This window comes from Budorcas taxicolor, chromosome 22 (genome assembly GCF_023091745.1).
Source record: "Budorcas taxicolor isolate Tak-1 chromosome 22, Takin1.1, whole genome shotgun sequence".
Lineage (NCBI taxonomy): Eukaryota > Metazoa > Chordata > Mammalia > Artiodactyla > Bovidae > Budorcas > Budorcas taxicolor.
In genome coordinates, this window is record NC_068931.1 from 58,540,678 (window position 1) to 58,555,196 (window position 14,519).

At 51.5% G+C, this 14,519-nt stretch overlaps 1 protein-coding gene across 1 annotated transcript in view; it reads left to right on the top strand.

Annotated features, from left to right (window-relative positions):
* LOC128067560 (O-acyltransferase like protein-like) overlaps positions 1-14,519 on the top strand; it is a 65,420-nt gene that overhangs the window by 21,447 nt on the left and 29,454 nt on the right. Inside the window, exons 4-7 of the mRNA XM_052660594.1 lie at positions 5,779-5,920; positions 7,205-7,455; positions 12,988-13,167; positions 13,917-14,019. Coding sequence (XP_052516554.1) covers positions 5,779-5,920; positions 7,205-7,455; positions 12,988-13,167; positions 13,917-14,019 — 676 coding nt within the window. The remainder of the gene's footprint in view (positions 1-5,778; positions 5,921-7,204; positions 7,456-12,987; positions 13,168-13,916; positions 14,020-14,519) is intronic.

Below are 14,519 nucleotides of genomic sequence, written 5' to 3' on the forward strand. Positions count from 1 at the left end.
TCACTGTATGGGTCCGTGTGCTCTACATAGGACCTTGTTGCTTATCCATTCTATATGTAACCGTTGGCGTCTGCTGGGATCATTTTCTTAGGTTCGTTTTTGATTTGATCATTGCTATTGGAGAAGGCAATGGCACCCCACTCCAGTACTCTTGCCTGGAAAATCCCATGGATGGAGGCGCCTGGTAGGCTGCAGTCCATGGGGTCACTAAGAGTCAGACACGACTGAGCGAGTTCACTTTCACTTTTCACTTTCATGCATTGGAGAAGGAAATGGCAACCCACTCCAGTGTTCTTGCTTGGAGAATCCCAGGGACGGGGGAGCCTGGTGGGCTGCCTTCTATGGGGTCGCACAGAGTCGGATGCGACTGAAGCGACTTAGCAGCAGCAGTGTATAGAAATACAAGTGATTTTTGTATTTTGGTCCCATGTCCATAACCTTGCTGAATTCATTTATTATTTCTAGAGGGTTTTTAGTGTACTCCTTGACATTTGTTATGTACAAGGTCATGTTATCTGCAAAAAGAGATACTATACTATTATTTACTTTTTTTCAAAAAGAAAACTAGTTGTTGTATATCAAACTTAAATTTCAATTCTTGTTGGATAAGCCATAAATACCCTAGAGGCCAAGACAGATTTTCAAAGTTGTTATTACATTAGCATATCTAGTGAATACTCTCTGATGAGTTAATGGTCATTATTATTCAGAAATTCATCAATTAGTCTAGTTTTTCTGCCTAATGTTAAGCTTTTTAGCCAGAGAGGATATAAGAATAGAATGGAAGGTTAGAAATTGTTATCAATACAAAGATGTTTTGATGATTCTCTTTGAATAACTAGAGAAAAGAAGGGCCCTGCTTCGGGTGAGCACAGCTGACTTGGTGAACGTATTAGTGGAACTCTCTGCCAGGCTGTTTATCCAGCTTCTGCACAGAGGCAGCAGGTAGAAATGGGGACATCTGAGCCCAGGGGAAAAGGTCCCCATCTGGAAAGGATTTACCAGCTTTTCCATAAAGCTTTTTGATGGAGTTGCCAATATTTCTGCTACAGACATGGAGGAAACCAGCTCAGCAGTGGCTGGCTGTGCAGATTTTATTCATCTAGAGCAGGAGGGCAGGGAGTCAACCCAGGGGAAGACCCTGGCAGACGAACCAAAATGAAATGAGTCTGTAGTACAGCAGGGAATGGGGGAAATATTCTGGGCAGATCAGAATGTATCGTTTTTAGGCAAAAATCTGCGTAGTGTGGCTGCCATCTGTTGATTTTTAGTCGCTAAGTCATGTCCAGCTCTTTGCAACTGCTGCATGCCAGGCTGCGCTGTCCTTCACTACATCCCAGAGTTTGCCTAGACTCATGTCTGTTGAGTCAGTGATGCCATCCAACCATCTCTTCTTCTGTTGCCCCTTTCTCTTGCCCTCAATCTTTCCCAGCCTCAATTTCTTTTGCAATGAGTCAGTTCTTTGCATCAGGTGGCCAAAGTATTGGAGCTTCAGCTTCAGCATCAGTCCTTCCAATGAATATTCAGGACTGATCTCCTTTAGGATGGACTGGTTTGACCTCCTTGCTGTCCAAGGGACCCTCAAGACGTTATAAAATTTTAACCAACAGACTTCATGTGAGTTCCTGAGAATGAGAATGTGGAGCACCAGAAGGTGTGGAGAAAACCTAGGTGTGATCATCACAGACCTAGATTTGGGCTAGTTCCCTAACTGTCCCCTTCTGTGTATTTCCACGCCACTTAGAGTGTTCCGTTTCCAAGGGCGCAGGTAGCAAAGGACCACCAACTGGGAGGCTTACGAGGCATCACCTACATCCCTGCCTCCGTCGTCAGGTAGGATTGTTCCCTGTGTACCTCTCTGTGTCTGAGTTTTCTTCTTTGTATAAACACACCAGAGACACTGGATTTAGAACTTACTCTAACCTAGTATGCATGCGTGCATGCTGAGTCGCTTCAGTCGTGTCCAACACTTTCTGAACGCCATGGACTGTGGCTTGCCAGGCTCCTCTACGCATGGGATTCTTCAGGTGAGAATACTGGAGTGGGTTGCTCTCCTCCAGGGGATCTTTCTGACCCAGGGATCGAACCTGTGTCTGTCTCCTGCATTGGCAGGTGGGTTCTTTACCTCTAGCACCACCTGGGAAGCCCAGCCTAGTGTGACCTCGTCTTAAGTTGATTTCCTCTGCAAAGACTCTGTTTCCGAATAAGGTCATGTTCACAGTGTTACCGAACTGAACAGTTCCTGGGGAAGAGGCAGAGGCATTAGGGTTTGAAGCAGTGGACGCAGTTTAATTCGGAACACTGCCTGATACCTAGTTCCCCATTTAGTTGCTAACCTGCCCGTAAGGCAGTTGGTGGACCAGGAACAGAGCATGGGAGAAGAAAAGGGGTGGGGCTGAAACCGGGGGGCTGGGGTCTTGCAGAAGCCCCTGTGTACTCTTAACTCAGGCCCCACATGGAAGGGGTGGGCTGGTGCCTGGTGGCCTGAGTGGATGACGCCTCCAGTGTGACCAGGCTCAGGCCTTGCTGAGATCTCCCCAGCATGCACACACACGCACACTTCCAACATTCTTTGGGTTTGGGGGTTGGGCCAGAGCTATCTAAGTCGTCCCTGGTGGCCCAGATGGTAAAGGATCTGCCTGCAGTGCAAGAGACCCGGGTCCAATCCCTGGGTCACGAAGAGCCTCTGGAGAAGGGAATGGCAACCCACTCCAGTATTCTGGCCTGGAGAATCCCATGGACAGAGGAGCCTGGTGGGCTACAGTCCATGAGGTCACAAAGAGTCAGACATGCCTGAGTGACTGACGCACACACAGAGCTATTTAGAGGTCAAAACCTCACCGCCAAACTACTGAGTGGTGTGGTGATGGCGCAGAGCTGATCCAGGAGCGTCATAGTTAGTAGCCGAGGCCTGGAATGTGTTTGGGGCTGGGGAGAGACAGTGGTCACCTTGTGGACAAAGAGGTTATCATCTTGTAGGTCTGACCACTCGGCAGTGAGGACCTAGGTCTCCCATGTCCTTCAGAGTCTGGACTCTGCTGCCCAACCCGTCAGATTTCATCCACAGACAAACTGCTGACCCTGTGGTTAGGGGTTCCCCTGGGACCGCGGAGGTGACGTCTGTTGCCCCTTCTCCATGATTCAGACGCAGGATGAAAAGCCGGAGCAGCAACAAGGACCCAGCACAGCCAAAGATAAATACTGAAGAAAGGGTAGAACTTCCGAGGGGAATAGCTGCGTCGGTGGGTCAGTACGCTTTTTTCAGTGTCAGGGTTTATTGTGGAAGTACCACCAGGACGTAGCTCGGGAGCACCTGGACTCGGATGATGAGGAATCCGCTGCCCTGGCCCTTGGGACCTCTGACCGAGCCCCCCGCGCTTGGCCAGTGCTGAGCACCCCCGGGCAGCTCTTGCTCCCCGTCTCCACCCCTAACAGGTGACGGGAAGACTCACAAGGACTCACACGTTATTAACCTGTAAGTGGCCTGTTTGGACATTCCAGAAACCCTCTGGTCACTCTCATGGGAACAGTGGATCCGGGAGGTGGAAGGCGCACGAGAGTACATTCTGTTCGACCCACGCTTCCTCGGTACAGACGTGAGAGAGTGAGACCCCGAGAGGTGAAGGGACTGGCCCAGAGTCACACAGCAAGGTGGCGCGAACCCCACACTTCTGAACGCAAGCCTGGTAGTGTGGCAAGCTGGGGTAGTCTGAGGGCAGGAAAAGATCACATCCTTCAAGTTCCCACGGGCCTGGGGTGAGTTCTGGCCCTGCCCCTCAGCGGCAATCGTCATAAAGACGACCAGCATTTACCGAGCTCTGACTCAACGGCGGGCACTCTCTAAGTGCTTTAGAATTGGGGCTACGTTTAATCTTCACAACAACTGTGTGAAGTCAGTACTATTACCTCCATTTCACCAAGAGGGAAACCGAGACACAGAGAGATTCAGCTAACTCGCCCAAGGTCAGATAGGCAGGGCGGAGGTGGACTCCCACGCTGCAGACCCTGTGCTCTTAACCACTACACTCAAGGTCATGAAGTTATTTAAGGAGAACCTTCCTTGTCTGTAAAAGAAGGTAAACAACGGCTCCTTCTAGAGATGATGACAGATTGAAAACAGTGACCCAGGCGTGTCTCAGAGCGAGTGGGCACTTAATGGCCGTGGTTTTTTCCTTGTTTATAACAGTGTTGCTATATTATTGTGTTTATTTAAAAATGTGTTTGGTTGGCTGCCTTGGGCCTTAGCTGTGGCATGCAGGATGTTCGCTGCATCCTGTGAGATCTCTCTGTGGCCTGGGGGCTTAGTCACTGCTTCACGTGGGATCGTAGTTCCCCGAGCAGGGATGGAACGTGCGTGCCCTGCACGGCAAGGCAGATGCTTAACCGCTGGGCCTCCAGGGAAGTCCTCAGTGTTGTTCCTTCATCAGACCACACTGTATGCTCCATCCTTTGCTGAGAGTGTGCAGGTCCCCTGGTCTGGTGTTCTCAGGCTGCCGTGCTTAGTCGCTCAGCCATGGGCTTTAGCCCGCCAGGCTCCCCTGTCCATGGGATTTTTCAGGGGAGAATACTGGCACGGGTTGCCATGTCCTCCTCCAGGGGAGCTTCCCAACCCGGGGTTCTGAAAGGATGCATTCCAATTAGCAGCAGGAGCTCCCGGGAATGTTAGAAGTGTACATTCTTAGGCAGTGAGGGGAGGCAGGGAGCAGTCTATTTACTGGGCCCTCCAGGTAATTCTGAGTCACGCTAGCATTTGAGGCCTCTGTTCCCCAGTGTCACCAGTAATATTTTGACAAACTATTTCTCGTGGAGACTAATTCGTGCTCACGCTCAGTCACTCAGTGTCTAACTCCCTGCGACCCCATGGACGGCAGCCCGCCAGGCTCCTCTGTCCACGGGATTCTCCAGGCAAGAGGACTGCAGTGGGTTGCCATTCCCTTCTCCCGGGGATCTTCGAGAGCCAGGGGTCAGCCCAGGGGTCAGCCCCGAGTCTCCTGCACCGCAGGCAGATTCTCTGCCTCTGAGCCATCGGTGCTCGATCAGCCGTGTCCTCGGCTGGTGCCTCTTATCTTCAGACTCCGACTCGCCTTTCCCTAGCTCGTAGCATCCTGTTTTTCCATCTCGTGTTGCATTTTTCTCTCTCGTGGGGACCTGCTCACAGAAAGATTTGAGCCAGCAATGGGGTCTCCGTGGACTGTCTTTTCCTGTGCCAGGAGCTGGGAAAAGATGCAGAGCCTGGGCAGGCTGAGGATACAGAGAACCCACGGTCTACCTCCAGCTGGGCTTATGGTGCCTAGGGCTCTGAGTTTCAGCATCTTTGAGCTCTAATTTCCCCACCTGTAAATCAGATATATTAAAGCCAGATGCTCTTTGTAATGTCAAGATTTGATTTTGAAATGATAACTATGAAAGCTCTTGGAAAAGTGTCAAGTTTTTATTGCAAAGTAAAGTATTACTCGGAGAAGGTGATGGCACCCCGCTCCAGTACTCTTGCCTGGAAAATCCCATGGACGGAGGAGCCTGGTAGGCTGCAGTCCATGGGGTCGCTAAGAGTCAGACACGACTGAGCGACTTCACTTTCACTTTTCACTTTAATGCATTGGAGAAGGAAATGGCAGCCCACTCCAGTGTTCTTGCCTGGAGAATCCCAGGGACGGCGGAGCCTGGTAGGCTGCCATCTATGGGGTTGCACAGAGTCGGACACAACTGAAGCGACTTAGCAGCAGCAGCAGCAAAGTATTACTAACGCAATCTTATTTTTTTTCTCCTTTCTCTTGGTAGATATTTTAAGATTCAGAAAGGCTTCGTTCTGGGCTCCTTCTCTCCCGCTCTTGGCAGTGAACTATTCCTCCTCATCTGGTGGGGGTGTGGCCAGGTGTGCCACTGGATTGTTCCCCTTGGACACATTTGCGGCCCTGTGTCTGTGAGTACACACTGCCCAGGCCGCGGGCTGCGCGATGTGTGTGCTGGGCTGTTTCATCAACGGCTGCTCACCGGCTGCGCTCCGCCATTTCATTATCGTTCATTGAGTGACGTCTGTCCAGTGCTCTCTGTTACCTTAACAAGAAAATTCGAATGTGTTCCAGAGAAAGCCAGCCACACCCAAGTGATGGGCTTTGGGGATCACTGAGAAAAGTGTCCTGTCCCCAGTTACTCCTGTTTCTATCACGTGACCCCTGAAAATGAGTTTCTCATGTCTGTGTATATGTATAAGTTTGGTGTGCTGTCTTTGTTGCTGCGAGGGCTTTCCTCTAGTTTCAGCAAGTGGGGCTACTCTCTGGTCGCAGAGCTCTGGCTTGGGACTCATCTTGGTGCAGACGCACGCTCTGGGGCGCTCGGGCCGGTAGCTGTGGCTCCCGGACTCGAGAGCACAGGCTCGGTACTGAGGCGCACGGTTTAGCTGCTCCCCGGCAGGCGGGATCCTCCTGGATCAGGGATTGAAGCCGTGTCTCCTCCATTGGCGGGCAGGTTCATTACCACTGAGCCACCAGAGAAGCCCCTGCATTTCTTTTATTTGAGGCATTGCTTCTCACCCAGACACCTCCGCAAACGTGCCTGTGAAGTCTCAGTTGCACCTGACATGGTCCCTTAGGGCAAACTAAGGGCAGTGGGCTCTGGCCCAGAGCTCAGGTCTTCTGGTAAAGAGCTTTCCTGCAAACCTCCTTCTGCTGCTCCAGTAAGAGACGCCCGTGTCTGTATCATCACCCAGCTGCCCAAGCTCCCTTTGTAAACACTAGTGCCCATCTGATACATAAATGGACCTAATTTACACTAAGAAGTTGGCGATGAGGGCTTCCTTTCTCAGGCTTGCTGCCATTCATTCTCTCTGTCCCCTTTTCCATGTCTGTGTGAGCTGCCTTCTTACTGATTTTTAAAGTTCATTCTCTGGAGGAAGGACATCACTCCTTAGTCGTATCAGCTGCAGGTATCTTCCTCAGTGTCTTGGTTGCTTTTTGTTTGTTATGTATGGTGTTTGTTTTTTTAAATTTACAATCATCATGAGGAGTTTAGTGGAATCCGCTCATCTTTGCTTTTGTAATGTCTTCGTTATTTTTTCTCGGGAAGCCACTCCTAATCCTTAGAAGTGTCACCGCTTGCTCACGTTTAGGAGCGGTGGAGCGGGCTTTCTCCTGCTCTGTTTTCTCTGCGTCTCACCGCGGTGCCGGCGTGCTCCAGGCGCGGTCACACCTGTGTCATCTCCCTGCAGGATCCTCAGCTTCCTGGGCCTCACCCTCCCACTGGCGGGAACCGTCTACGTGGCCGCCACCGGGCGGGGGTCGGACCGCCAGGCATCACTGGAGCCCGAGGAGCCTCCGGCCGCCTACGGGAGCCTGCCTCTGAGGGCGCCGGCGGGGAGCGGGCCAGGAAGCAGAGTCCAGCCAACGGGCTGTGCGCCCGTCTCACCGTCAGGAACCCCGAGCGGAGAAGAAAGCAGGCGTGTTAACAAACTCACGAGAGGTGACTTAGCTGGCGCTGTCGGGAAACAGTCCCTGCAGGGCTGGGGTCTGGTGGTGCCCGGCAGCTCTGAAAGCCGGCTGGGAGGGTGGGTCTCTGCTCTCCTCCACCGGTCAGGGTTTGTTTCCTATCCGTGTGTTCACAGGTGAGGTCGATGAAAACGCCACTTTCTTTCTTGGGTACAGTTACCCAGTGTGTCTTTGTGCGACGGAAAGTCTGGGTCAGAGCAGCGATTGGGTTTCACTGTAGTCCTTCTCCAAGGGACCTTCCCGTGAGCACGGTGTCTGTTTTCAGTGTCGCAGCTACACAAGTGACTCACAGGACCTTCCTGGCAGCACCGAGCAAAGCGGTTTACATACAAGCTGACACCAGGGGCCTGAGTGTGCAACCCGAGGGGACTGGAGCAGAACAGACCGCCCAGTGCAGCGCAGCGTGAGGCTGCGTGGGCATAAATCACAGTGGGTTGTGTTCCAGTGAAAAATCAAGAGTTTACCTTCCTGTCCACCTGCCCATATGGCAGGGCAAACACACACACACACATTTTGAAATAAGAATAGCCTCACAAGTAGAGTGGAAACAACTGCTACTTTTGGGCTTCCCTGATAGCTCAGTTGGTAAAGAATCCACCTGCAATGCAGGAGACCCTGGTTCAATTCCTGGGTCGGGAAGATCCACCGGAGAAGGGATAGGCTACCCACTCCAGTATTCTTGGGCTTCCCTGGTGGCTCAGCTGGTAAAGAATCTGCCTACAATGCAGGAGACCTGGGTTTGATCCCTGGGTTGGGAAGATTCCCCTGGATAAGGGAAAAGCTACCCTCTCCAGTATTCTTGCCTGGAGAATTCCATGGACAGAGGAGCCTGGCGGACTACAGTCCATGGGGTCACAAAGTCGGACACGACTGAGAGGAACTAACGCTTTCACAAGTAGAAGACGTGGAATAATTTTTGGCAGAGCCCCTTAGGTCCACACAATTGTCCTTCCTTTACTTCAATGAGAGAGGGAAAAAAAACAAAACAAAATTGCAGTGACTGGACCAGAAGAATAGGAACACATGCTCAAGGAGGTGCAGGGAACTCAGCCTGTGTGGAAGCACAGTGATGACTTTATCAGATCCTGCTCCGATCCTCAGGCTAAAACAAAAACAGCAGCAGCACCAGCAAAAATACCCCAACGATGAGAAAAATGGGAAAAAGCACGTTTGTATAAGGGTGATAGAAGTGCTGAGAAGACCTAGTGGCCGCTGTCTAACTTCCTCCCCAAATCGGGAGGCCTAGGAAATGTTCATTGCCAGCCTTCTGCATGGCATCAAGCCCTCTGCCCTGTTCTTTTTATTCCTGGGCCCTGGTTTGTCCTCTGAGGCCTCAGAAAATAAATCTGCTTACTCTCTTGTTCCTCATATGACCCCATCACATGTAGAGGACAGTTTGGATGGCCTCGCCTTGAGCCTCAATTCAGTTCAGTCACTCAGTTGTGTCTGACTCTTTGTGACCCCATGGACTGCAGCACGCCAGGCCTCCCTGTCCATCACCAACTCCTGGAGCTTGCTCAAACTCAAGTCCACGGAGTCGCTGATGCCATCCAACCATCTCATCCTCTGTCGTCCCCTTCTCCTCCTGCCTTCATCGTTCTCAGCCTCAGACCCCTCTATTATTTCTCCCCCGACATGATGCAAGAACTCTCTGCTTCCCGGCTGCCAGTGTAGAAGATTCCAGGGTGGACATGGCAGGAAGAGCACATGCTTAGCAGTCTCTTCTCAAGCCTGCTTTGGTTTCTGATGCTGCCCTTAGTCGGGTTGTTCGACCTCTAGGAGCCTCAGTCTCCACATGTGTAAAATGGGGACATAAAATGGGGTTTGCTGAAGGAATTCGATGAGATAATGTGTCCTCCCCCCCTCCTAACTTATTGGTCTATTCCTTGTTCTCTCAGTGAGACCAGAAGCAGGAGGGAAGGGTGGGGGCTTTAACTGGCCAAGACCTCTTGCTGCGCTGACCTCGAGGAGGCCAGCTGGGCCCCAGGGGCCTGCTACGTGCAGGTTGTGAGCTTGAGGGTGAGTCTGCAGTCAGTCATCGGGACTCTTCGTTGCTGTCGTCGCTTGAGAGGCTGACCCACAGAGGCTTCCCTGGTGGCTCAGTGGTGAGGAATTCACCTGCCAACGTGGGAGGCATGGGTTCGAACCCTCGTCCAGGTAGAGCACGCTTGTCTCGGAGCAGCTAAGCCCGTGCACAAGAACTTCTCAGCCTGTGCTCTCGAGCCTGGGGCTGCAGCTGCTGAGCCCACGCGCCCTGGCGCCTGTGCTCTGCATCAAGAGGAGCTGACGCGACGAGAAGCCCTCGCACCTAGAGCCACCCTCCCCTCCACCGCTCGCCGCACCTAGAGAAGACCCACACAGAAGTGAAGACCTGGCGCAGCCAGAAGTGAATGCATGAACGAACCCTCCCCTCCACCACTCGCCGCACCTAGAGAAGACCCCACACGGAAGCGAAGACCCGGCACAGCCAGAAGTGAATACATGAACGAATGCAATTATTTCAGAAAAGGGCTAACCCACAAGCCTGCGTTTTAAGGCCAGACCATAGGCAGACACACCAGGTGTGGTGCCAGGAATTGGCCTTGAAGCTTTAGGTTCTTCACCCAAAGTAAGACCCTCTCTGATGGGGACGCTGAGGTTACCTTGGCTTTCTCAGCCGCTACAGTTACCCGTGGTCTCAGAATGGGACATTTCTGGGTTCTGTGCCTGGAGCAATTTTTAAAAATACATTTAGTACCATCAGAGTGAAATGTCACCTTCCTGAATGTTTGGAAATAATCGAGATGGAGAGACCCTTAGGTTCAACATTTTTTTTTCCACTTTTATACTCTCTAGGAAGTGGAATCGGCATAACACTCTGTGTCTTTGACCTTCCTTGCAGCAGTGGAATCTTTTAGATGTGGGATGCAGACTCTTGGGTGTGACATGTGGGATCTAGTTCCCTGACCAGGGATTGAACACAGGCTCCCTGCGTTGGGAGTGCCGAGCCTTAGCCGCTGGACTGCCAGGGAAGTCCCTGTTCTACACTGTCTAGATGAGAAGGATATGAACAAATATTTGAGGACATCTTCTTGAAGTTAATGGCTATGGACTTCAGCCCAGGAGCTCTTCCTCTATGGTCTGTTACGAAAAGTAGAAAGAAAGTGTTAGTCGCTCAGTCGTGTCTGACTCTTTGGGACCCCATGGACTGTAGCCCGCCAGGCTCCTCTGTCCATGGGATTCTCCAGGCAAGAATGCTGGAGTGGGTTGCCATTTCCTTCTCCAGGAGATTTTCCCGACCCAAGAATCGAACCCAGGTCCCCTGCATTGTAGGCGGATTCTCTTTACTGTCTGAGCTGCCGGGGAAGTCCTGGTGGTTGGCTTGCAGTGATGCTGGGCTCGTAGTTGCTGAGTGTGGGCTCATAGTAATAACCACTGGGAAGATCCGGAAATGCAAAGCACTGTCACACCCGGTGAGCAGCAGAGTCACCCGGAGGGCTTGTCACAGCCAGATCCCCGGGCCCAGCCGTCTAGGATTCTGACTCTGGCCGTCTAGGGTGGAGCTGGACTGCGCCTTTCTGACCGGTTCCCAGGTGATGCTGAAGCTGCTGGTCCAGGGATCCCACTTAGGCAACCGCTGGCGTTGTTTAACCCGATCCTCCCTCTGCTCCTGTGGTTTAAGATACTTTTCATTTACAAATGAGCGAAATGGGGCTCAGAGACGGTGCTTTCTCTCTGGACCAGTTATTTTCAGACAGTCTGGTAGCTACTGTTAAGTTCACTCACAAGTGGAATTTAGATGGGAAAAAAAAATAATGATAGCCAAATGTGTTCTGTGCTTGCTTGCCAAATTAGGTCTGGGGCCAGATATTTGACAGATATTGCTCTTGAAACCTCACCACAGCCCTGCCAAAAAGTGTGCTCGGTTTGAAAGTGAAGAAAGGGCTTCCCTGATGGCTCAGTGGTAAAGAATCTGCCTGCCAATGTGAGACACAGGTTCGATCCCTGGTCCGGGAAGATCCCACATGCCAACAAGCAAGCAGGCCTGTGTGCCACATATACACTGCGCCTGTGCTCTAGAGTCCAGGGGCCAAGACCCCTGAGCTTATGAGCCGCAACTGCTGAAGCCAGGAGCCCCAAAGCCCTCCCTCGACAACAAGAGAAGCTCCTGCACTGAGAAGCCGGAGCAGCACAGCGGAGAGGAGCCCCCGCTCACTGCAACTAGAGAAAAGCCTGCGGTGCAACGCAGACCCAGCACAGCCAGAACATATCAAATTTAAAAAATTCTGATTAAAAAAAAGTGAGGAAACAGGTTCAGAGAGGTAAAGGAACCGGCAGAGCTGGACAGAGCCCAGCTCTTGTGACTCCCCTTGAGAGCTTGTGGCCTCTTGGGGAACCCAGAGGAGGCTGGATATGAGGTGTAGGCCCGCGCCCGCTCCTGCTGAGCAAAAATCCCTCTAAGGTGGAGGGTGAGCTTCCCGTCCAGGCAGGCACCTCTGAGAGTGACCCCAGCGGAAAAACTCCTCCTTACCCCTGGAACCTCACAATGCTAATTGCGCTCTTCCATTTAAGAAATTGACTTAAATTTCCAGAGCTTGTTTATAAGCCCTATCTCGATTGTGAATGAGTTTCAGTTCTGCGAGGAATTCTTGTGCTCACGTTTGAGGCACCCAGAGACGTCCTGGAGAAAACAATGAATCTCCCGGATCCAGCTTGAGTTTCGGAGGCTCCTGTTTCCAGACACTTCATGGGCTCTCGGGATGAGCCAAATTAAATTTGTTTTAAACGAAAGGGAATAAATTAAGTAGAAGGCATTCACCATTCTTTAAGTAATGGAGTTTAAACTCGTGAGTGGTAGCAGCTGTGACACTCTCATTTGTTTCCCGAGATCAGCCCACGATTCTAAGATCGACCTTGATTCCCATTCTGCAGGTGTGGAAATTTGGGCACAGAGAAGTTAATTCCCTTGACAGAGGTCCCAGAGCTAACACATGGCAGATTCAGAGCCAGGAGAGTCTGACTAACTCTAAGGCCGGCACCCTTCTCTGCTGCTGCCCCTGCTGCTCTGCGTTCTTGGGGATGTTGTTGCAAGCGACTCATTCTTGGGCGAGCCCCAGGGACGCCATTTCAAGCCCCACGCTGGCTTTAGGGAGTGTGTGACTTCTCAACAATGTCTAAGTTTCCCTTCGCCTAACCCTCTGTGAAACATGATGGAGGCGGGCAGGCATTGGCATTCCTGGGGCCTGAGATGGGAAGCCTATTCTGATATGAGATGGCGTGAGCACCAATCTCAGATCAAGACTGTTAGGGAAAGTCGAGGTTCCTAGAGGAGGGAGACCAAGTGCAGAGAGCCACAGATAGATCAAGAGGGGACAAGAACTGGGCTGAGGTTTCCACGGTCAAAGGGAGGCAGCATCTGGGGGGTGGCCAGGATCACTGGCTTGCAAGTTTTGCCTCTTGTTTAGGGGGCAGTGTGTGGCCTGGTCTGGCTTTCAGGGTGGGCAGTAATGCCTTTGCTCCCGCCCAGGTTTTCTAGGCGCCGTGGACTGTGCTCTGAAATGCTTTTCCTGGCAGAAGAATGTGCCAGCCCTCTGGACCATGAAGATGCCGGGAAGCACGTGCCCTGCCTTGAACGGCCTCCGAGCGTTGAGCCTCCTCTGGATCGTGTCTGGGCACACCAGTCAGATGACCGCATGGCTGTCTCTGGGTGCGGAAAACTGAGGGATCTCTGGAGTAGTCAAGGAAGGGAGGGGCTTTCGTGTAGGGGGTCACGTCAGGCCCCAGGAGGGGAGCCTTCTCGAGTGGCCTGCCTTCTCTTCTTGAGACATGGCTGTGGCCTCTATAAATGAGTGTTCTGGACCAGTGTCCAGTGGTTGCCTTACCTTCCCTTAGGTGTAAACCAGACACCTGGTTCCCTGGTGAACAGGGATAGCTGTATTTTATTTTTATCTTCCGAAGAGCTGGGTTCCCTCTTGTTTTGATTAATGAATCCAGAAACTCCCTTTCCCCCTCTTCTGGAAAAATAGGCAAATATAGATAAATACTGTGCACTAGTATAAAATCAGTGTTTGTGGATCTTCTTTCTGTTGGTGCACTCCAGAAGAGCTCCCGTCGACAGAGTGCAGCTCTCCAAGTGGGACCTAAACACACATGTCAGAATGGAGGGGAGGGGCCAGCCCAGGGCAGTTTGCGGATCCCCCAGGGGATCTGAACAGGCGATGCTGCTGTAGATCCATGGGGGCCTCGGACCCTGCAGAGGGGCCCAGGCGAGAGCGCAGGCTGCAGGCAGCTACTGAGCCGCCCTCTCTTATTTCTGTTCCCCATTCTCTTAAGTGAATCGCACGGATGCATAAAACCCTCTCAATACAGCTGAAAGCTAAAGGTGTTTTTTGAAAAGATAAATCACAAGATTTTCTTTCGTTTAATAAAAAGACACTGTGTCCTACGTTTTTACAGATAATGTGCTTGAGTGGAAAGCCAGGGTGCTTAGAAACCCACTGTACCTTTATTCTCGGAGTGGCCCCTTCTATCTTGGAGTGGACACATTTTTCCTGATCAGGTAATGTGGTGCTCTCGCTGCCGGAGTTGTGCCCATGGCTCTTTGGGGAAGTGTGGATGTGCTTGTTGAAACATCGAAGGGCTCACACTGACTCTCCCTGGCCTCTGCCTCTGGGCGTCCCTGGATGGTACCAAGGCCGCCAGTTCCTCTCTTGTGTCTTCACTTTATTAAATGATTCTGGATGGCTCTCTACAACAGGCCTTTTATAAAAGGTGATTTTATTTATCAAACTTATTTATTTCAGCGCTTCTCAAATTCTGGCTCCTGGTATGGTGCAAATCCATGATCAAGTTGCCAGTTCTCACCACAGCGAAATGTGAGAAAAAATAAGAAAATAGTGTGAGGTTACATAAAGCGGTGTTTATTTAAATTAACTAATAAGAGGTAAGTTTTCTTAAATGTTTGATCAGTGTCAGGCTCTGCGTGAAGCCCTTTGCAGCATTATACCATGCAGTCTTCATGGTGTTCCTATACCGTAGGGACAACTGTTAAAATCCTCA